At 34.6% G+C, this 25591-nt stretch overlaps 2 protein-coding genes across 2 annotated transcripts in view; one reads left to right on the forward strand and one right to left on the reverse strand.

Moving 5' to 3' along the window:
• Positions 1-25591, forward strand: part of LOC145248165 (uncharacterized) — a 132738-nt gene that overhangs the window by 25432 nt on the left and 81715 nt on the right. The window lies entirely within an intron of this gene.
• Positions 23457-25591, reverse strand: part of LOC145248162 (uncharacterized) — a 49957-nt gene continuing 47822 nt past the window's right edge. Inside the window, exon 10 of the mRNA XM_080109997.1 lies at positions 23457-24581. Within this exon, the coding sequence (XP_079966123.1) occupies positions 24265-24581 (317 nt within the window). The 3' untranslated portion in view covers positions 23457-24264. The remainder of the gene's footprint in view (positions 24582-25591) is intronic.

The raw sequence follows: 25591 nt of genomic DNA on the forward strand, positions 1-25591 counted from the left end.
AAAAAAAAAAAAAAAGGTTATATTGCATGTATCCGTTATGGAACGAGGTTCTGCAAAAAAGAATTTCACTTAATTTCATCAAGTATTTTTTTTTTACAACGAAAAAACAATTTGTTATGATATCGGGCAAAAGGTTCGATTTTTAGGAAGAAAAGCTAGTATTAAAGATGGGGAGGGAGTATCAGCGCTTTACATTGAGTTATCTCCCCGTGGCGTGTTCAACAAATTCCATAATGGCTGACTTCAACGCGCTCTCATAAGAACGTGTTTTTCCACTGTAAAAAAAAAAAAAAAAAACAAGCAAAAAAAAAACAAAAAAAAACAAGCAACCCCCCCCCCCCCAAAAAAAAAAAACCTACTCGATCAAATTAAATGAAATTTTTTTCGGAGATCTTCAGTCCAAAACGGATACGTGCAATATAACCTTTTTCGATATTTTCATTGTTGAATGTCTTAATTAAACTGTGCAAGTACCGAACTTTCAAGTCAAATTTCTCGATTCACTTTTAAACACTTCGAATCTACTCCGCCTCCTTCCGCGATCATTGGCCGTGTAATCCAGTGAATCCACACAATACAGTAACAACGGCGAACACTATTCATCGCATCACGCATTTCACAGCAGTAATTAAAATTACACGTGTAGTTTATCCAATTAACAGTAACCCTACTGCGATTAACTTTACGGTTCAGTTGACTTGGCTCTTCAATTGCTCCGCTGTCGTCATTATTCAAGAGAAAGCACAGCAAAGTCAGCAAAACATCCGATAAAACTTCTTCAGATTTGTAATGATGATGATGATGATGATTAAAAAAAAAGAAAAAAAGAATTATAAATTCATTTCTGATAGCTAAAATAGAACTTTTAGGTGTTTGTATGCTTTTAGGGCACACCCTAAGAAAATAAACAATTCAATACAAGCCTCTGAAATGACGAACACAACAACTTCATAAAAGGTAACACAGCAAAGGTTTATTAATGAGAATGTGATGTGGTTCCTTGTCAAAGGCTGGACTCCGGCTACCTGGTGGTGTCGCGGTAGTTATTTCCCGTGGAATCGTCGATACCGTTAGAAATCACCGAGGTGGAGAGAGAGAGAGAGAGAGAGAGAGAGAGAGAGAGAGAGAGAGAGAGAGAGAGAGAGGGGAAAAGGGAGGTCCGTTCTGTTTGGTGTCTCTCTCAGTAAGGACGAGTTGTTCTTCTTCCAACCGATTTCCTTTGGGAATAGGAAGGATCAATGCGCCATACCCCTGATTGGTCAATATGTGGCCAAATAGCACAGGGGAGAGGCATTGATTCGAGGAAGAAAAAGTCCCATTTATTTCTGCTACAAACTAATTGCTAAAATGGGAGGGGCGGGGTAATAGGTGAGAACCCAAGTGCTGATATCAGCGATTTTCTCTAAAAAACAAAACTAATGGCATCATCATCATCATCATCATCATCATCATCATCATCATCATCATCATCATCGGTGGCATCATCATCATCATCATCATCATCGGTGGCATCATCATCATGATTATCGTCATCATCGGTGGTATCATCATCCTCAACAACAATATTATCATCGGTGGCATCATCATCATCATCATCATCATCATCATCATCATCATCATCATCATCATCATCATCATCATTTTGGGAATACGATATTTTCTTTCGTTCACGCATCATCTGGATTTTTATTTATTTTTAACATCGAAGGAATTTTGGACAAGCACCGAAAATTATATTAAAGGAGAATGTCTTGCAAAGCAAGTGTTACTGCGTCTTAATAAATTAAAAGTCCACTTTTCTGATCTGTTCGTTTGTTTACGTCACAAGGATGGCTCTCCACGCCTGTTCAGTCAGAAATTTTCTCATAAAAAGCGAAATAGGATTTTCACTCTTTTCTCACCAAATTGTTTTCCCGGTGTTTTATCAATATTTTAAGTGTCTGAGAGGGGAGCATTCAGTAAAGCTATTTCGAAAACAAAAGAAATAATCTATTTACGTAATGTACCCATTTTTATACAAAGTTAGCGTGATTAAAACAATCAAATGTTAATTCCAACACACTGCTGCCAAAAACACGCCACTCCAAATCTCGACGCTCTAACTGTCAAAACTCAACTCTAGAATACGACACACTGCTGACAACACTTGCTACTATGACAGCCAAATCCAAAATCAACCCCGTCTCTGAAAAATCAGGCTTTTTATATCCATCCAGAAGTATCTCATTTGCATGTTAGATGATAATATCGCAAGCATATAAAGAGAAAAGGCAGCCATTTTTTTTCCTTTTTTTTCCTTCATTCTTTTTGTCTACACAGAAGTCTACAGACTACCGTAGCATTTTAAACCACAGTTAGACACAAGGTCAATTAATAGTGCGCAATTTAGCTATCTTCAAAAACGAGGCATTTTGAATGCCTGCAAAATCTGCTGTGATGGGGTTCATCAGAATTTTCTGATTGGACGGGTAACGCCTCAGTCGACTGGCAATAAACCAGGTAATGCAAGGAGGTAATGCATAAGAGGATGGCGTCCTATGGTTGAATGTTGTCTTCATCTTTTTCATGTTCATCTGGACATAATTGCTACAAGAAATGGTTTAATCAGTTCTAACAATTTGAAATCGAAAACGAAATCCACATTGTAGTTTTAATAGATAATTGAGGAAAAGGTGCAAGTAGCGAATAGCGAAAACAGTCGATAAAAAAATAGTACTTACTGACCTTTTGTGTCAATTTCATCTAAAAACAATAATAGCTACTTGATTGACATGTTAGACGTACTTAAAAATTACTGCATCATTTGAAAAAAAAAACACGAGTTTTCGATCTTTATCATAAAAACGCGTTACCATATTTACTTGGGAAAACATGACGTGATAACGAAGGAAGTAACTCATTTATACTCAAAACAAAGCAACTAATTCATATTTATGATTGTTAATGCACAATTTATTTTTTTTTAATTTGGCAATAGTTACATGCTATTTACCTCCCTTTGGAACTCTCTGGTGTTTTTTTAGCCGAACATTTTATTTTTGCTTTAATTTTTTTACTACCTTATCGTTTTTCATAATTTTTGGATACATTCATTACTGCAACATGACAATTAAGTAGAGACCATTGGTTTGCTTTGAAATTCAATATTAAAAATTTGGAATTTTGCTATTATAGTTTTTTATTTTTGCATCGAGACTTCATCCTGTCAAGTTTTCTGGTTGGAGTCTGCGAACAACCTGTAAACTTTGCTGCACTCAGGATGTCCTTATAAATCTGACTCTTAATACAGGTTAGTACCTATATCAAATCGTATTGGCTCGGTAAAACCTAGCTAAGTTAATGGGTTGTATTTGCTTGGAAGATATGTTTGCGTTAATTTGCAAGTCCATAGTTCGGTAAAAAAAAAAAACACAAAAAAAAACCCCCAAGCGTAATCGTAAGGTCTCTCAAAATAAAGCTTTGTTACTTTTTTTTTTTTTACAAAGGGGTCACCACTTATCAAGGCTCGGAGGCCATTCGAGGATAAAAGTTGAGTTTTGCAAGTCCATAGTTAAAAAAAAAAACAAGTGTCATTGTAAGGTCTCTCAAAATAAAGCTTTGTTACTTTTTTTTTACAAAGGAGTCACCACTTATCAAGGCTCGGAGGCCATTCGAGGACAAGGGTTAAAGAGTGTACAGTAGTCAATTGGATAATATAGTAATCGTTAGTAATGGAAATTCGGTACATTTTTTAACTTAAGTTGAACGGCTCATCAAAGACTTGTTTACTTTGGACTTGAAGACGACCCTATTGTAGTCAGTTGGAAAGCAGGAAAACGGGACAGAGTTCCACAGGTGTGCAGTTCTAAGAAAGAAGCTTTGTTCATGGAATCTACGTTTAGGTTTAGACACAAATAAAGAGTGGAGGAAATTATTGATAGTGGTCTCTTTTTTTTTTGTCAGGCATGTATTATTTTTATGTTTACAAGACTAGCACAGACCACACAATTGACAATACTTGACTGGTGTGGAAATCAAGCAACGATTTCAGGCCAGCACAATAAACTGCAATCACGGAAAGGCATACAGACGCACATTCACAAGTCTTATAAAACTTATACAGATTTGCTTCCATGGCAGACGATAAAAACCCGATAATGCGTTACGACATCAACAAACATACAAAATTAAGCTCTGATTACAGAAAAATGAAAAAAAAACAAAAAACAAAAACAACAACAAAAAAACAAACAAATAAAAAAACAAAAAAAAAACCGTTTACTGCTTTCTTTACATTGTTGCACCACCACCATCATCATCATTAAAAGTAACGAGTGAGAAGGTGATGGTGGTCTAGTGATTAATGACACGGATTGATCACCTTGGTGTCCCAAGTCCAAATCCAGTTCGTTCCACAAAAATCACTGCCATTTAGGATGTTCGCAACCTTCAGGTGGTCCCTACTGTAATCCCCAATGTCTTTCTGGAAATGATTCAGACTAGAAAAATATCGGGGAAACCTACGCTGACAATAGAAACTTTGGATTCATATGATGAAGCTTATTATTATTATTATTTTTTTTTTTTATATAAATTGTTGATTTTTACATTTTTATTTTATCCTGTTTTCTTCTCATTTTACTCCAGTGTAAAGCCTCAGAAATCAAGTAACCTCTTCCTGGGGCTAACGAGATAGATATCTGACCGTTTAACTAAAGTTCTTGTTGCAGAAGGACCAAGAGGGTGTGAAAGCGCCAATCAACCGTACAACTAATAAAGTTGACATAAGGCAAAAAGGTAATGCAAAGAAGGATGACAGACAAAAATGCTCAGTTTAAGATGATGGTGTATTGCATTTTATTTTTTACCAAGAAAAAAGTAAACTGCACATGAAGATCGAGAAAGAGCATCTTGCGAGATTGAGATTCTTGGGTTTTTAAGATATGAACTTGTAGCTGAACATCAATGGGCACTGGTACGGGTAGCTGAATATCAGTGGATTGCAAGAGCTGGTGGCTGAAAGTATCAGAGTTGCAGGAGTGAAATAAGAACGCGATGCAGGAGTAGACTGGAATCGCTGGAAGTCCTACAGCTTCCAGCGAGTTCCTTGAGTAGGACTTCCAACCATTCTTGCTACAAGCTCCATGGCCAGTAATGGTGTCGCTAAACAACGAATAACTATAATTAATTTCACACCGTATTACTTACAGCTAAAAATGTCTTCAATGTTTATTAACTGTATTTATTTTAATCTAGGTTTGAAATAATAGTCCTTTGTTTTTCTTTAGTTTGTGTAAGATGAAGTTTTTTGTTTCTCACTGTTGTTGAAGAAAAAGTTGTTGCTATTTTTAACTCACGTGGTCATGACATATTTCCGGGAGTGTCAGGTTTTGGCCGACTGTGTGTTTGCATTTGTTTCGTCCTAATTGTAAACAAAGTAGTGGCAACATGAGACTGCAGCATTCTTTAGTCTTAAAATGTTGCGTCAGTAAAGAAATGAAGAACATTAACTTTGAACCCCCTAATTGATGAGTTAACAATGTTAAAGTATATCTTTCTTGTAATCTTTTAGTCTTACCGAATTCCAGAGCAAGAATTCATCTAGTCTGGTACAATATCCAGCTGAGTGCTGTTATTTGAGTTAATATAACTTGGAGAATTTGCACAAAGTCTTTGTATGAGCCAGTGAATTGCAGTGTCGAGAGGATCTCATTTGGACTTTGAATATTATGCTATTTCAAATATTGGATCAGGGTTTATCTGAAGGGGCACGTTTCTTCATGTCCGACCGAAGACAGTCGAGGATGGTCTCTAGTAGGTAATTCAAACTCTCTAGTAGATAAAATAAGGGAGACAAGAGTTACAAAGCTGCCGAAGGTAAAACCAAGATCAACTTTCGGTACTTGTACAGTTTAATCAAAACATTAAAAAATGAAAATATCGAAAAAAGGTTATATTGTACGTATCCGTTTTGGACTGAAGATCTCTGAAAAAAAATTTCATTTGATTTGATCAAGTAGTTTTTTTTTTTACAGCAGAAAAACACGTTTTTATGAGAGCGTATTGAAGTCAGCCATTATGAAATTTGTTGAACACGCCATGGGGAGATAACTCCAGTTAAAGCACCGACACTCCCTCCCCATCTTTATTACTACCTTTTCTTCCTAAAAGTCGAACCTTTTGCTCGATATAACAAATTGTTTTTTCGCTGTAAAAAAAAAAACTACTTGATGAAATTAAGTGAATTTTTTTTTTTTCGGAGAACTTCATTCCATAATGAATACGTTCAATATAACCTTTTTTCGATATTTTCATTTTTTTAATGTCTTGATTAAACTGTACAAGTACCCAACTTTCTACTCATTAAAGTTGAAGGATTGTAAAACATTGATATTTCTGTCCACAATTGATGCGTTAATTATGTTATAGTATATCTTTTGATTTTTTGGTCTTATTAGATTCTAGGACAAGAATTCATCTAGTCTGGTTGAGTATCCAGTTAAGTGCTTTTACTTAAATTAACATCACTAGGAAACTGTGCACTCTCCTCATTTGTATGAGTCCGTATATTGCCACACTGATGAGATCTTATTCATGCTTCAACTACGATGTTATTTTGATTATTCCGTTATGGTTTACTTGTAAGACGACGCATCCTCATCCCACATTGTCCTGAGAAACTCTTCTACGGAGAGACTGAAGACACTTGAGGATGCCGTCTAGTAGGTAATCAATTAAAACTTGACTGAATTCGAAAATGCAATTCACATTAGGATTTTAATTAAAAAAACAGGAAACTTCATGCTGTCAAGTTTTCTTGCAAACAACACGTAAACTCAAATCTAAAACTTTCTTCAGAGTTGTCTATGAGAACACCGTTTTAGAGAACAAGAGACAGATCAACCAAGATGTCTACGCAGCCACATGAAGCTACGATAATCTTGATTAACATTTTTCACATCACGAAAACCATTCCCTTAAAAATCATAAGTAAAGTGGTTCTCTTTTTCCATCTCGTTAATAGTTCAGCAGGGCTACGCCTTCCACCTGAAAATAATTAGCTACGGAATGCTATTGATGCGATGCAAGAGGTTGTTTTGCAAATTAATTTGGCAATGTTCACTGCCGTACGACCTTTCCGTTAAACTGCAGTAATTGTATTACCTGTTGTGATATCTTCCTGTTTCTTGTTTTTAGTCTTTTTTTATTCTTTTCATGATTTTTCAAGATAATTTCTGCACGTTTTTATATCTTGTTAAGTAGATCCATATTTTTCTTCAATCAAATTCCTAGACAATCTGATATCATGGACTATTATTTATTTATTTATTTATTATTTCGAAAAATTTCCAAATTTAGAAAGATATCTTCTTAATTTTATCAATAACTAGCAGGGAGATCTGACGTTGCTCGAAATTGAATGATTAGCACTTTCAATACTTCTATTGTCATCAAAATTGGTAAAATCGCCAATTTTTCAATCAAATCGATTGATTGTCTGCTCTACATTGTGGTATACGGGGAGGAAACTTTATATGCAGTTCTTTATATAATTTAATGTAGTCTACATTGCACTGTAGAGTACCTACCGTTGATTTTATAGATTATTTTTGATATATAATGGCTTGAATTAAAGTTTAAAATGCAAAAATCAAGTATCATGGTACAGTTGTGCTTTAAACAGAAAAATTCATTTCGAATGCGCCCCTGTCATATCAAAGAACGTACTGTTTATTTTATATGTCTGGCCTTACGGCTTGTGTGGTGATAATGGCTTGAATTTAAGTTTCAAATGGAAAAAGTCAAGTATAATTATGCAACTGTGCTTTAAACAGCAACATTCATTTCGAACGCACCCTAAAGTACTGTGTGAAATTTCATAAAAATCGTCCCAGCCGTTTTCGAGTCCATAGGGAACTTTCTCTCTTTCTTTCTCTCTCTCACCCCCCACCCCCACACACACAAAGTTCCCTTTATATAATACTAGAGATAGACATTGCTGGCATAAATTTGGAGTTTTACTCAACTTTTGAGTATTTATCAACTAGCGTCATCAAAAATGATGAAAAAATTGTTGAAAAAAAATATGCTTTCTCAGTGTTCGCACTAACATTCATATAAAATCATAAATTTCGTCAGTTATTTATTTTTTCATCAATAAATTATTATCATTTCTAAGGACTAAAAAAAATACTGTCTTTTTATTACAATCGTTGAGATAGAATTAAAGTTTTGTTCAACTCTTGAGTATTTCGTATTATTTGCATGATTTAAACTACTGTTCTCATCTTGAGTGTCATTCACACACCGTTTTGGTCGATGTAATCTCCAATCTTCTTCAGGCTTATCTTGTTGAACTTAGAAATCTTTCTGTCAAACTCGGGAATCTGGAGAGAATTTCGAACATAAGCCTTTTAATCATTGTGAGATAGTATGAGATAGTATTATCTGTCAAGCTATGACTGGATAGAAGTCCTAAGTAATTCGTAATCATATTTTTTGTGTCACCCTCACTGAGAATTGGACCTTCAACCTCCAGAAACTGCTACTTTCGTGGATTAAATAAAAGGTTCCATTCAAAATTCTATATAGATTAACGAGTTCGACAATTTTTTTCTGTTTGGATCAAAATATATAAAAAATTGGTGATTCAGTAGAAAAACTTATCATGCTCCATCTAACGAACTCCGCTGTGGAGTAATTTCACTGTATATATCTATATCTATACTCCTATGAATTTGTTTTTTGTGTGTGTGTATTGATATTCATATTAAAAACCTTTATTTATTTGCTTCCTCACGAAAGCAAAATGTGACACAAGGTCGTTTTTAATGTGGAATTAAACCAGCTCCCCGAAAAGAAGGCAAAAGGGGCACTCTGGTTGGTACCAAAAATAATAATTGTCTTAGTATAGAGGGCTTCCCCTCCATTGACTGAGACAAATTACCTTAAGAGTAGCACCAGAACAGATACTACACTTTGAGATATTAAATCCTTTATTCAGGCTAAAATTACAATGTAAGTTCAAACTGAACAAAAAACTTAGGCACAACTTTGATCCTGGCCCGAAGGCCAAGAACAACAAAAAAAAAGCAAGCCTCTTTTCTATTTATTTAAAAGAAAATACAACTTTTTTTTTCTATATATGGGTCGTGGAATTGCATTCATCTGCAAAAGATCTAGCTAATTTGTATATTTTTTTTAAACATTCATTTTAATTAATTCCCTATTAGATTTGTTCGGTTTTCTTATGAGATGATCATCTTTAGTTAACTATTACGTGTAATTATATTCATGCAGATATTCTACATGATTTATACTTGTGTAATATGTGCGTAAAAAGGTTATAGTAAACACAAACTTCTTTCTATAGAAATTTATGTATGCGTATATATTTTTGTTTTAAAAATTTTGCCTACCAAACTCTTCTGTCAGTTTTTGATCTACAGATATGAAACTTAATATATAGGGTATTCGAACACATGCAAAAACTTTATATTTGAGTAGTGGACATTTGATAAATTGGATTACTTAAGGCAATGATTCGATAAGATCTTGGCCAAAATCTTTAACTCTGTATGTTAGCAGAGTTATGGGCCTATAGTCGTCTAGTTTTTCCTCACCATGCCTGCTCCTCTGTGCCAACAGACATGGAGTTCGATTTTACAGATATCCCTCTCTGTATTGAAGAGGAGGGTTTTGTCTATTTTCCTGCTCTGAGAAGGAGAAGCTAACTGGCTCCTCCCCTTTCTTGGTTCATCAAGATCAGATTGAAGTGGTGGGTGTGTAGGTGTAGGTGTCTTTTGGTGAGTGGAGTGTAGTGTGAGTGTAGGTGTCTTTTTGGGTGAGTGCAATGTAGGGGGTTTGGTGAGTGCAATGTAGGGGGTTGGTTTTATGTCCGGTATTGGTGTAGGGATCAGGGTTAGCAGAGTAGGTGTAGGTTTTTTGCTTGAAGCTGTTTTTAGGGTGGGAGTGTGTTGTGTGTGTTCACTGGAAGACTGTGCCACCTTTTCCTCCCCCTTGTTCTTTTTTTCTTTTTTGGGTGAACCAGTGCTTTTATTTGAGCCTCCTTTTTGCTGGCCTCCTCCTCATCAGAGGAGTTCAGTTTTTCTCTTTGTCTCTTTGTAGGTAAACATTGCTGGTATCATCAGGAAGCCTTCCCGTTTCAGTTGCATTCCAAGTGTGTCGTTATCCAGATATCGCCTGTTTCTGGAGTATACTGGGTTCACTCTGTACCTCTTCAAACTGTCTGAAAAAGGTTCATAGGAACTCTGAGGACAACTCAGTTGCGGCGTTCATAACTTGTACTTGGGTTCTTCTCCTGCCCTGGCATTCTAGCATCATCTTTACTCTCCCATACCTCATTTCTTTTTTTGGCTTCATCCTTTAGACAGAGTAGCTCCTCTAGTAGATATGTCGCAGGAACATTTAGCTTCTTAAGGAGCTGCCCCATGTTCTCCTTTTTCAGTCCCACGAGGCGATTTTCTTAGAAATTGGAATTGACCAGTGACAAAAGCCTGTCTGTTATCGCCTCCCAGGTACCCGGCACTGGTTGAAGCATTCAATGTACTGTTTTACTTCGTGAGGTAAAGGCTTTTGTAATCCTTTGGGGATAAGGGTCTAACCTTGTTGTTGGGGCTTCTTTTGGTTTATCTCCCTGATTCAGAGAGCTCCAGGTGGCGGAGTTCTTTTGGAGGATTGTCACCAAAATTTCTTTGCACCTGCTTGATTTCCGGATTTACTCCCTTGTTGGAACAGCTGTCCTTTTGGGGAGTATCTCCCTTGAGAGGGTCTTTTGAGATATCCGCAATTTTGATGGTCTTGAGTTCTGAGTGGTATGCCCCTCTTTTTCATTTTGGAGGGAGCTGTACTCTTAGGGAGTCGCTTCTTTGTATTCTTCCTTTGGGGGAGTAGCCCCTGCTTTTTCCGATTCTAAGCTGTATGCCCTGTCTGAAATTTTAGTTGCTTCCTCTTTAAAGGAGTTGACCTCTAGGGGAGAAGCCTCTTCGGCATTGGCCCCCGGGCTGAGAGTTATTATTGATTTCTCTCCCGTGTTGGTGTTTGAAGTCCAGATAGAAGAAAGTCCAAAAAGTCAGTTTTCATCAAAGTGGAGACAGTGTTAAGAGTGGGGAATTGAATTGGCAGCAAAATGGGAAGAGGGGGAGATAGAACTGAGAGAGGTAGAGGAAGAGTGTTGGTGGAAGAAAGACACTGTGGCTGATTCTCCCTTGTTGCTCAAGGCTTATGAGAACGAGAACGCTGAGTTAACAGCTTAGGTCCCTCGTGAGGAGAGCAGAGAAAGATAAACCAAGTTGGCTAAACAGTCTAGGGCGCTGCTAGCAATACAAAGAGTGGAGAGGTTGTCAGTGCATCTCGGACCTGAAAATGTTCCCGAGAAAAGCTGAAAGCTGATCCGCAACATCTGTCACCTCATTACAACCTAAAATGCCTCTGAAACTGGATTGCTTCTGATGTTGGGAGAAGTCACCAGCCGATTGAACTGATAAAATAATATCAAGTGTTCTTTTTATTGATTTACCTGCCTTTTCCCATGAGAGCTGGGTGTGACACTAGGCCAAGATTCGTGTGGGGCATGGTCATCACAGGGGTATGTTTGAGAGGAAAAGCTAACAAAAAATAAAACAAACAAACAAACAAAAAAAAATCTTGTTTGTTATTGAAATAGATCACCATTCTAAAAGGTTATAATTTTTTTTTTCTTCAAATCAATTTTAAATTCCATATATAAAATCCATTGCTTTTTCTGCTTCTCCTAAAATCGGCTTTCTCTATCGCTCTAAACACCTTCTCACAGCCGAGGTTATTCTGTATCTTACAAATCTACTATTGAACCACGTATGGAATACTGTTGTCATATTTGAGCTGGTGAGTCTGTGTCCGATTTGAAGGTTCTTAATAAACTGCAGAAACGTATATGTAGTTAGATTGACCCCACACTTTCTTTTTCACTGCAATCTTTCCTTCTCAGATGTGATGTTGCTAGTCTCAGTCTTTTCTACAAATTCTATTATAGTATTTGTTCCACAGAATTGCCTGATCTATATTACCTGCTTCCTTTGTTTCAGCTCGTTTGACTCATTGGTCTAGTGGTCTCCATCAATTTGTTGTTTTAATACCTCACTGTAATACAGCCTCCTATTCCAGTAGCTTCTTTCCAAGAACTGTGAAGTTGTGGAACTCTCTTCCTGCTCACTGTTTTTCTTCTACCTAAAACCTTGTTTTTTTTTCAAGACTAAGGTCAATAGGCATCTCCTGTCTTTACAATAATCAACTTTTGTTCTTGTTAGCTCCTTGCATCAAGTGGCTTCATGCCTTGTCTCAAGCGATTTCCATAAAAAAAAATCCAAATAACTTTAAAGTTCCTCAATCTAAAATTAGCACCAGTCAAATTCCACATAATCAGAACAAAATAACTTTGTTTTTTTTTTACATATTGGTTACACAAATGCGTACCAATTTATTCAAGTGTTCACGGCGATTGTTCTGGTTTTCTGTTTCTGAGTTGCCATCTGAATGGACCAATCAACATCAAGTGCTGCAGGGTGGGGATGGGGCTGCTGCCCAAAATAATTGATAATCAGTTGGAATGCATGTAGTTATTGCCGTGAACGACCACAAATAATGCAAAACAAAAAAACCAAAAAAAACCCAAAAAACAAAAAAAAAAAACAACAACAAAAAAACAAAATAAGACCATTAAAAAACAAACAAACAAACAAAATAAGACCATTAAAAAAAAAAATTGAACTGCAAGAAACTTTAGACATGAGAGAAAAACGAATGTACACACACATCTAAAGCAATGGCGGAAACCTTAGAAAATGTTGGGGCTTCTTTTGGGTTATTCCAGTCTCTACTGGAATGAGCCGTAAATGAATTGAAAGCCATATTTAATTTCAGACGAGTTTCCGAGGGGTAGTTGTTTTGTACAAGTTCTGGAGATGAAGAGTTTTCGGTGGGTAGCTGTTATAAGTCTTGGATTTTAAAATTTTGCAGGCAAAAAACAAAGATCTCATGTTGACACGAGAAAATTATGTGCTGAAATGCTAAAAGATTCAATATTTTTATAACGTAATTCTGGTTTGTTATTGGTTGCTAGCAGAACGTTGCTCTTTTAGATTGGTCAGTTCCTATCACCAGTGTTTATAAGTAGAACTTTACAATTTTTTAAAAAAATCATAACCCTTTATTATATAAAAAATATTGCAACAGATAGTAACATTTAATGCTACTAAGACTAAACTTCTTTCCTTAAACAACTACAATAAACCTTCTTAACCACTGAAAGCCATGACAAATAACACCCCACTTGAAAGCTCATCCTTTAAACCCCTCCACTTAACATTCACAGCCAACATGAATTAGAACAATTAGGACATTGCCAAGACTGCTGCAAAGAAGGTGGACTCCACTTATCGTGCTAGAAAATCACTCATGCTAAAGAATATCCTGTATCTTTACAAACCCAAGATTGATGGAGGATTTTTCGTATATCTGGGCTGATGCATTAGTCCCTCACTTTTTAGACCAGGTCCGCAAAAGAAAAATCTAATGTCTTGCACTATTGGCCAAGCTCCAACCTTGGCCAAGCTCCAACCTTGGTCCCATTGCTGCATGTATCGATTTCACAAATACTTTAATGGAATTTGCTCTGATGAACTCGTAGCACTTGTGCCTCCTCAACGTACATACTCCTGACTAACCCGACAAGAAACAAAATCCCACCCCTTCACTGTTGAGGGCCCCTAGATGTCGTGACGCCTTCTATTCTAATAGTTTCTTCCCTTGAAGTGCTAGAATTTGATTGGTTAGTTGGTTGTTTTTGTTTTACGGCACATCAACCCTTTTCAGGTTATTTAATGCCGAATCCAGTGATTTTGAAGAACAAGTCGGTTTCTATTTAACCCATAGTTGGGACCCTAACAGGTACTACCACCCCGGGTCAGAGTGGACCTCGGAGCAATGGCAATTGAAGGGTGGCTCCACACTCCCCAAAAGCCCGCAAGCTGGGGCCTCACCATCGGATATAGTTTAAGGTCATATCCAGGACCGCTAGAATTTGGAATTCCCTCCCCGTTTCCCTGATTTTACTAACCTGCAGATGTTTAAATGTAACGTGGACAGAAATCTTGATGCCCAACTCCTCACAGTGCCCTGTTAGACACAATCTCAAGTAGTAGCCTCTTACGTTCCAAGTAGCATCATGCTTTGTTTGGGGTAAAAAAGTGTGAAACAAAAAAAAAAAAAATAAAAAAATAAAATATATATATATATAAAATAAAAAAAGAACACACAAATATATATTTACATTTACAATTGTTTTATTATATGTAAAATCATTTTATTACAAAATAGACTAATTTTATCTGAATTGTACACAAGTGAAATAACAAAAACAAAAAAAAATTGTGTACTTAAAAAATATAAAAAAATTTTTGATTAAAATAAAGACAATTACTTTTTTTTTGTTGCTAAAAAAGCATTTTGAAGAGAAATAAAGAAAATCACTATCTGCATTATCTATTTACAGACAGACTATAAGTGTAACCTTATCAAAGCATCTAAAAACATAATTTCTTTAAACTATTTTAATTTATTCAAGACTAGTGGAGTGTGCTCGGTCTTACCGGGTCGTAGAAAATGCTAAAATAAATTTTAATTCACGTAGAGTTTGTATTTATTATTACAGAGTAAATTCTCCATTGAATATTATATTGTACCTAATATATAGTAGTGATTTCAAAAGTTAAAAAAAAAAAAAAAAAAAAAAAAAGACTTGGATGCCAGCAGTTGGAATCGAAACTAAAACATTTAGCCATCCAGCCACATCTCCTACCAATGCAGCTATCAAGAGATAGATAAAAAAAAGATTTGATATCAAAAGACTTGAAGAAATGAATTACATTTGGGCATGCACAGAAAGAAGTCAAAATATGTCGGCGAGTTGTAATAAACGTTTTGCATTTCAACTTGCTGACATATTTCTGTCAGCGTTATTCATCCATCCAAACAAAGATTTTACTTGCTAATAAACCATCCTGGGTGTATGGTTACTACATCCTGTTAATTACAGTGTTATGTGACCAGCAAGAGTTTATCAGTTAAATATTTACACACACACAGATGACACACATGCATACATCTATTTTATTTGTATAAATATTAGAATTGTTTAACACTTGAAAAAAAAAAAAAAAAAAAAAAAAAAAAAATCATAAGTAAAAATATTTTTGTACCAATTTTTATTTTTACTAACTAAGCAATATTCGGAAATAAAGAAAATCGCATTAGTTTAATGAAGGCGCAGAATCGTTGCTATCTCTTATTTGCAATTATTCTTATCTATATTATATTTCTCTAAGTTTGTCTGTTCCATTTTTTCTCAGAAACTACTGAGCCGATGTAGCTTAAATTTTGTATGAACATTTGTTATGATAAGGTGCAGCGAACCAAGTATTATGCTATCCATTCGATGCAGTTAGGGAATAATAGGGATTTATATTTAATGCAAAAATGAGCACAAACTTAGCCATATTCAAGCTTAATTTGGATTGAAATATATACATATATATATATATGATTACTTAATTTAATCACATAAAATTAATATCCGAAAGTATAAATTTATGTGTAAACTTTAAATATTTACTTCAACAGTGCTCAAGACGTAGGTAGAGCTAGGTAGTAAGTTATAAAATATATATGGCACTTAAGCTACACAGAATATTCCGCAAAATATTCTTAAAACATGAAGAAATTATCAACGTGTTATAACTTTGGCCTCATTTAACAGATCAAAAAATCTAGTTTGACATTCAGTAATGGCCATGAAAAATTTGGAGTACCACATATAATTTTTTGAAAAACATCATGGAAAAGTTCTATATATTCTAATATACAGCATAATTCACGTTGACACTGATTCCTGTTAGTTAAGCAACATTGAGCCTGGTCAGTACTAAAATGGGTGGCCATTTGGGAATTTCAGGTGCTGTATGTGCTCTCCGCTTATCTCAGCATTGTTTCCAATAGTGTAGCACTTCTCCTTGCCACTGGGCTCAAGCAGTGTTGATTCAGAAGAGGTATTTGCTGTCTCTTGAGACTGAACAGAGGCATATGATGTTCTCTACAACCAAGGACAAGGATTAAAAAAAAAAAAAAACTCATGTTCACCCAAACAAGGCATGCTACCAGTTTAATCTGCTATTTGAGATCACGTTTAACAGGAACTATGCAAAGAGATGAGAGAGATGTTGGTTTACATTACATTTAAACTTCTGCATGTCAATACAGTTGGGGAATTCCAAAGTCTAGCAGTCCAAGAGAAGACACTATTAGATTAGAAGGCTTTCCAGCGTTTAGGGACCTCTCCAGTGTAAGTGTGGGATTTTGCTGCGGAGGCATGTACGTAAATGGAGTACAAGTGTGCTGAATTACTCCGAGCAAATTCTGTTAAAATACTTGTTAAAAAAAAAAAAAAAAAAGAAGAAAGCTTCTTAAGATTTCAAAGAATTTTGAGAGCAAACAGCTTCTCATAGATATAGGTATAGATCACACTATTGCCTGCGGAACTTTTAACCGATGTATGAAATTGTTCAAGGGAATCGGATAGCAAGCGATGCTGAAATAGGCATCTGTACTTTCACCCCAGAGTGGTTAGGTCAGCTCTATACAGGGAATTTGTCATGCGCTGAACAAATACTGAACAAGCACAACAGTCTACCACAGTAAGAGTTTACAAAAGTTAGCCAATCACGGTTCCAGTGGCGAACCCCCTAGAGGCGAGATAACAAGATCAGCTCAGTATCATGTTTCACTGTCCGGAGCCAAATTTTCTGCTGACCTCCTATGTCATTTTTTTTTTTTTTTCCAACCATGAGAAGGGACTGGTTCAATGACTTTGTGGATGAAATCATCTAGGTGATAAAAGAAAATAGTTGAACCAGTTAAGATGCTTTGTGAAAACAAACGGCATTTGAGATACTTTCAGTGAACACAAAGGACGCGATGCAAACAGTAGTGATTTTTTTTTTTTTTTTTTTTTACATAGGCATCACCACATTATCAAGGCTAAGAGGCCACTCAAGGATAAGGGTTAAAGAGTGTACAGTAGAAATTGGACAATATAGTAATCATTAGTAATGAAAATTTGGTAAATTTGATAACTTATATGGAACGGTTCATCAAGAACTTATTTACGTTAGACTTGAAGACAACCATATTGTAGTCAGCCGGAAAGCAGGAAAACGGAAGACAATTCCACAGGCGTGCAGTTCTAAGAAAGGCGCTTTGTTCATGGAATCTACGTTTAGGTTTAGGCACAGATAAAGAGTGGGGGGAATTATTGATAGTGTTTACAGCTAGACGAGTGTTTCTTGTGAAAGTTTGGCGAGGGGGGACCATAGATTGAAGCTTAGTTGAACACTTTCCATGAAAATAATGATAAAGCAGAGAAAAACTGTGACATAGAGGTTGCAGCGAAGAGAACTGACGTAAACATACACAATTATAGATGAATAGCAGGAGAACCAGGTATTGTTTGGGATTGAATGAAGATTGCTCGCTAATATAATGGGAAGAAACTTAAATTTTGGAAAAACAGTTCAACTCACATTAAACTCAAGACACAGAAGGCTCTGTTCAATCTTAATAGATAATGGATACACTCTGTAAAGTTGCCTGCGTATGTAATTGTGAAGCAAGGGTTGCACAATCCTCAACTACGCCTCTTCTAAGTTGGCATTACTTGATTCCAGTGGCAAAAAGTGCAAAACGACTAAAAACAAAGCCAATATAAGCAGAGAGGGCATACAGCACTTAGTATTCTCAGTTTAGTACTGACCAGGCTCACATCAATTAATTTCAGAGATCTAATGGGTACCAATGTGTCAATAAAATTATGCTGATATATGTATTTATAATTTTAAAAAAGAGAGATAGGTTCTTGCTCAGGAAATGTTATATATGAATTCACTTAGTTTTTGTATAGCTTCTCTAATTGTTCTTTCTACAGAAAATGAAAACACTCACATATATATGAGGATACAATACACGATATATCATCAAATGAAATTCTGTGGAGACAGGATGTATGAAAAAAACCAACAAAAAAAAAAACAAAAGGAAAAACAATTAAAACAGGAAGAAATTATCAAAACAAAACTTTCGTCACTTTTGTTCAGATCCAAATTTTCTGAAGATGTCCATTGATCTGAACGAAATCGGTTAATCATCCTAATTTCTTCCTGTTTTTAATTATTTTTCCTCTTGTCACACATACACACACACACACATATATATATATATATATATATATATATATATATATATATAATGATTACTTAAAATTTAATCGCATAAATTAATATACGAAAGTATAAATTTATGCGTAAACTTTAAGTATTTACTTCAACAGTGCTCAATACGTAGGTAGAGCTAGGTAGTAAGTTATCTATAAATATAAAAGCGAAAATGTATGTATGTTCGCTTTTCCTCGATGTCCACAAAAGGCTTCTTTCAGAGAAGCGCTCGCTCGCTTCACAACTTCTTAAAACTTTTTATATCATCTATAAATTGTAATATCTCACAGTAAACCACGGAGCTCGCCTGTCTATTTAATTTTATAGACTTTCAAACGTTAATTATTCCACATTTCCTGCATCAGCACGTGTTACATTCAGTTTTTGATATAAAAAAAAAAGCGAAACTCGACTAATCACAGGCCCAGAGCCAGTGGTCTCTAGAGAGCTAAGTAACGTTTGGTCAATGTCGACTTCGTCATATCAGACGGTAGCTTTCATTTCGAGACGAGGGAGTGGGTTTTTAAAAACAAATAAACCGATTTATTGGCCTCATTAAAAACTGTCCCGCACAAAATGCTAACTGCTGAATAGCTATCGCCGTCACGTCAATCAAAAACGCGCACATGTTTTTTTTTCACACTTTACTATTTTCTAACTGCGTCAAGGCTTTTTTTTTTCACGGGCACCTACAAAGACCCGGGCAACGCCGGGTAGCCCTCGCTAGTAAAATATATATGGCACTTAAGCTACACATGTTGTATATTGTAATTATATTGGAAGAGATGATATATTAAAACGTGTCATGTGTTAAAATGTGTCACATGTTGAGCCATAACAATTGTCATGAGAATCAAGTGAATTTCACAACCTATCAACACCAAACGCGATCACAGATAGTAAACAATGAAGAGGGTTCAAACATGTATAATCGTAAATTTGTTTAGTTTTTTTTTTTTTTTTAATTTATTTCCCACACAATGCTTGACTTTAATACTTCTTGGAGGGTCATACATATGAAAGCTTTTCATAACTTTAAAAATAGTCTGATTTCAATGAAGAAATGCTTTAATTCCTTTTTGTTGTCTTTAAATTCAATTAAAAAATAATAAAAATCCGCCATAAACAAAGCAGTAAATTCTAGATTTGCATTTTATTATTTACATAAAAATATATATATTTTATACACACACATACTGAAATATTTGGTATAGGAAGGATTCCCAGTATTTATTTCAATAGAGCTTTATAATAAAAAAAAAAAAAAAAAAAAAAAAAAAAATGGTCAAATGTCTCCATAAATGCAATCATTTTTTAATCATAGACCTGAGCAGGCCATTAATTTGATTTAGTAAAAATATTTCGGTACGTTTAGTTTTTTTTTTAACCTTTTGTATTATTCAGTTTTATGTAAAGTCTTTATTCATTTATTTATTCTCTGTGTGCGTTCAGAAAAAAAAAAAATAGAAGCACAAAAGTGTTTTATTTTAAATAATATAAAAATAATCATAAAACTAATAAAAAAAAAATAAAACAAAAAACACAAAGAAAACAAAAATATGGCTAACCACAGAGATGTGAAATGGTCTTCAAATTGATACAACTTTCAACACACTATTCCTACAAAAAGCTGAGCGGAGACACATTCAGATTTTCTTAGGTGGAAGAAGAATTGGAAGAAGTAGAAAATGCATTCCAGACAGGATAAGATTTTAGTTGAATTTGATTGGAAAAAAAACCCAAAAAACTATTTAAATAAATAAAAAAAAAAAGATTTTTTTCAAACATATTCTAATATATAATCTAGTAATCTAGAATAACTCAAAATTTTGCCAACCTTGATTAAATCATAATTATATTAGGCTGATGCAAAACTTTTTGCTGATTTAAAATTTCATATTGAAAAATGAAAAACTGTTTTTGAAAATCTTTATTCATGACAATAACAACCTTTGCTCTCTATAACTTGATTCCATCTGTCAACGAGCTTATAGATGAATTCTTTAGGTTTTGATGTGAAATATGAATCTAAACAGTGTTCGATCTCCTGTAATTGTAACCTAAGGCCATCTAAATGAATAAGTAATTTTTGAAACAAGTGATGATCCGAGAGAGCTAGATCAGGAGAATATGCAGGATGAGGAAAGATTTCCTGTCCAAATTCTAGATCTTTGGTCAGTAATGCTGTGTGAGGGCATCTATTATGATGGAAAATCACTCCCTTTTTATTGTCTAAAGAAAGTTGTTTTCGGGTCAGCATGTGTAAGAATATTACATAAAAATATGAATTATGCCTTAATAATCTTAAAGAAAAAGTTATGAATTAATCATGATGATTTGTTTAAGTATTAACAATATGCATCAAATAAATTACAGCAGTTTAAAATGCCCTTCTACAAATCGGCAAAACCTTTCGTGCCAGACCGGATTATATATATATATATATATATAAAATTTATTCATACAAACATTGATGGCTACATATGTGCATACATGTTTCTGTAAATCACCCGTTATTGGGGAGATTACGTCTTCAGGCCAAGGATTACCTTTGAAAACCTACCGACCACAGGGTACCTGCTTGGACCCTGTGAAGACCATTTATGGCAGTGTGCTCCATACGGAGAAACACACGATAATGGAGGGATGGAAGGAACACTTTGAACTTCTGTTGAACCCAGAAACATGTGCTGAAGATGGAGCTGATAACATACCCCAACTGCCTATTAGGCACCAAATGGCCTGAAGACGTAATCTCCCTAATAAAGGGTTATTACAGAAACATGTATGCACATATGTAGCCATCAATGTTTGTATAAATAAATTGAATATACCTGCTCTGTTTACTCATTGAGCACTTTTTGGTAGACACATGTTGTTTCAGTGGATGTACTTCTAGGAAACTAAACTCTACTGCCATAATATATATATATATATATAAAATCAGGCCTGAGACATTTGCGAGCCCTGATCCATAGTCCTGTGGTTAGATTTGCCAACTATTAACAATGGTTGTAGATTCAATCCACAACTAGGAAAAGGTGCTAGTTTAGCCACACTAAGGAGCTGTGATGCAACGATACAGTACTGTATGTGGATGACTGTATATTAAGCCCCCCCCCTTATGTGGGTTGAGCACTGTCGTAAATGTATCTCACCTGCTGCTTATTTTTAGCTATTAAGCGAGGCTCGCTGTTTGTTTTTAAACAAACTAGCAGCTTGAGCACTGTAAAAGCGACGGGCAAATGTATATTTAATAGACGTTTCAAGAGATTATTTGCGAGCATAAATCCATGGTTCTGTGGTTAGAACTGCCGACTATCAATGCGATGATTGTAGGTTCAATCCACGGCTAGGGAAAGATACAATGTAACATTACTGTACGATTATATATATATATATATATATATATACACGCACACACACTCATGTATTAGTGCCATTAAAAATAATTGCTTTCCAACAACTATAATTATAGCAGCTTAGAAAAAAACAATCATCTTGTTGGTATGAGTCTAAAGCGGAATTTTTTTTAAATATGTTCTCTTAAACAAGAAACAATATCGCTTATTTAAGTATCATGTCGAAAATAGCAATATATCGAACAATTATTTTTGGATATATTACTATTTTCGACATGACAATTATATAATACATAAGTGATATTGATTTTTCCTTAAAAGGACAAATTAAAAACAGTTCCACTTTAGTCTAACTGTAAACGACAAAAAAAAAAATGTATAATTTGCATCTTATCTTTCCAAAAAAAAAATTAAAAATAAATAAACCTGGCTTGGAAACTTCATATTTACCACACACACTATATAATTTCCCTCTTTGGAAGCATTGTTTAAATTTGAATAAATCTAATTCAATCTACTCAAAACTTGAACATTTCAAATATTACTATTGAGACAACACATAGACTTTACTCATCTGTTTAATTATTGCCACATAGAAAGATGAAGGAAAAGAGAAATCCCTGAAGAAGGCATTATACCACTGAAAATTTAGATTATAAACAACTGTTTATTTAGAAGCCACAACAACAGCAGCGATGAGCTGCTGTCAGTGGTATTTTGAATCCGTGCTTGATTTCTAAGTATGGCACTGGTTGATGCAAACATTAACTTTGTTTCTGGTTTGCCCAATCAGGGGCCATCATTTATGCGAGCTGAATACTAGACCGGAGTTGATAAAAAGGGAATGCCCATTACAATTCTCTCTATTTCAGCCATGAGACCACACACCTATCTCACTCTTTCATGGTACTTTGTTTAGCTCCTCCAGAACTTTTTTTATTGGGATGCAACCTAAAATATCCAGGTTGTCTGGCTCTGGGTTCAACTAGAAGACCCAAGGATAGCACATGGCAACAGCCACATGCACATAACAAGGTAACACACACACACACACACACACACACACACACACACACACAACTTTAACACATGTATGTACAGATATTCTATAACATGAACTCTTAACCATTCTTTACAAACAAAATATTCGGTTAATGATTCCTCATATATTTAAAAAAAAAAATCTGTATGATGTACATACTTGTGATTAAACAGAAATATCATATTCCAAAATGTCACATAAATTGATCAAGTAGTGTTATTTTTAAATAAGAAAATAAAAATTTTATGAATGCCCGAGGAGTGACCGTCTCGCTTGCCATAAAAAATATAAAAAAACAAAAAAAAACAAAAGATGACTAAACAATAATTCATACTTACTAGATTTATGTTGTAATGCCCACAAATTCCCATTAATCGCTTAATTAAAAAATGCAAACTACTTGGTCAATTTATGTGATTTTCGGAATATGATATTTTTCGTTTTGTCATGTATGTACATCATGCAGATTTTTCTTTATTTTTAATATTGGGGAGGAATTCTGGACAAGAACTGAATATTTTACTCGTGAACTTTTTGATGTTTTGTCTTCATCCATCAACACCCTTCTCTTCCCTTTTATTTGCACCACAATGAAGATGGCCGAATAAAGTTGTTTTAAATGGTAGAATAAGACCTTATATTTCTAGTCTACATTTGTAGAGAAATAATTAAAACATTTGATTAAAATCTACAATTAAAAACAAAACAAAATCAATTTACCCAATTCATAATCAGTCTAATTCTCTGACATGATTTTTTTTTTGCCATATTTTTTTATGTGGGTTGTCCGTTTAATGCCATAGCAAACCCTTTTAGGGTTATTCCATGCCAAATTACAATACCCAGTGGAAACGACTCAATGTATTTGAAATTAGCAGATCTGATCTCATAGTCTGTAATGACATCCATTAGATCAATCGCACAAGCTGCCTTTACTCATAGAAAATGCTGCACTTGGAGAGGGATAAATAAGTATTTTCATGTTTTTTTTTTTATATTAACAATAATCTATAATTTGAAGAATTATAAAAACATCTGGATTGAACCAAAGATCTTCCGTCTGTCATCTTGATTGAATCCGATGTTCAAGATGTGTAAGTTTTATTGTGAAAAATGTACCCTCAGATCAGTCATTTAAAAAATGACACTGGGCTGTCAGAAATTGATATAGAAAACAAAACAAAAAAAAAAACCTTGTGTTTAAACTGTAAAATGATCAAAGTGTTTATAAAAATAAAATAAAAACCATTCTTAAAAAAAATTCTTAGTATTTAGATAAAGTCAATGTTTTTTCTTACCCATAGCTGAGAGGGGAAGGGATTGTGAGTTCATACCTTTCCCCACACAGTATTTGTACATAAATGAGCAAAATAGATCTGATTGGATGTGAGCTTGGCATAATCGGTTTCATAGTCCACACCCACATTCATCCAGCCAATTACACACTCCCTGAGAATACTCATTGGAATCCATATTCATTGACTCAACATTGAGTTTATCTAAAGACTAAAATTAATTGGTAATTTATCCTGAAGAATATAAGAGTCTCAAAAATTTAACTTTACGAGCAAAGAACTTCATTTCGGATTGAAGCCGTCGATTTTGTCAGATCTTTGTTTGTGCAGCAATGTGGCATGAACTGCAGATGATTGTCGAGTTGTTCTTCAAGACCATTGAAATTATCTCTCAGGTAGACGTTCACCGGGTTTTCTGTGGAGTTGTTGAGAGATGCTTTCAAGGCTAGAACGGAATTGGTAAACATAGAAGAGAAGGAATTGGACAAAATGGTGGCAACTTGGGAAACTTTCTCAATGGAATTCAAGGCTGACACCGAACATGTTGTCCCCATAATTTTCTCAGTTGTATTTTGGGAAGATTCTGAAATTAAAAAAAAAAAGATTAGGCACATAATTGTAGAAAGGTGAACATCTTTTAAACTTAAAAAAAAAATATATAAAAATGAAAATAGAAATTTTTTTTTTTTTATTTTATTTTTTATTTTATTTCTTATCCAGAATTTCTCCTATATTAAAAAATCAAAAATAAATAAAAATCTGTATAATGTACATATCTGTGACCAAACGAAAATATCACATTCCAAAAATCACATAAGTTGATCAAACAATTTTATTTTAATCAGAAAATCAAATTTTATGAGTAACCCAAAAATGGCTGTCTTATCTACCATTTTGAAAACAATCTAAAAAAGAAACAAAAACAAAACAAAACAAAAGGAGATAACTCAACAATAATTCAAACGTGTGAAATTTATGTTGTAATGCCTACAAATTCTCATTAATCGATTAAAATTGATTTCCTTCATAAAAATATACTTACTACTATCACTACTGCACATTTAATGTTGCTTGTTCCCCCAGAGTTCAAGGGTTAGACATTTGGGTTGTCGACTTGGTCAAATATTTTCTTTCCACTTGATTCGATTCATTACCAACGCTTCCGTTAACCTTTGAGGTTTCAGGTCTTGCTTACTGTTATCACTAGGGCTATGACAAGAGAATATTCTTATCCTTGTTTTGACTCTCGAGTATATATCCACACAGACACAGTCAATCAAGAACCACATCATCCTATCTAAAAACATAAAATACTAATTGATATATATTTGAGAGTCAAAATAATGAATAGAATATGCTGTTGTCATATCCCTAGTTATCACTCTACCTTTTCCTGGGTTGTCCTTTTGGAAACGCTCCAGAGACATCAAAGTTAATGATTGTTCTTAACCATTTGTTGACTGCCATGCATTGGATGGCTAAACCATCTTAGTCTATTCCAGCATAGGGTTTCATCTACTGAACTGAGGTCAAATCTGGATTTTAGTTCATTGAGAGAGCTTTGTGGGGCATATCCATTATATCATTGCTGCA

Source organism: Euprymna scolopes, chromosome 26 (assembly GCF_053919585.1).
Source record: "Euprymna scolopes isolate OS-2025 chromosome 26, ASM5391958v1, whole genome shotgun sequence".
Classification (NCBI taxonomy): Eukaryota; Metazoa; Mollusca; class Cephalopoda; order Sepiida; family Sepiolidae; genus Euprymna; species Euprymna scolopes.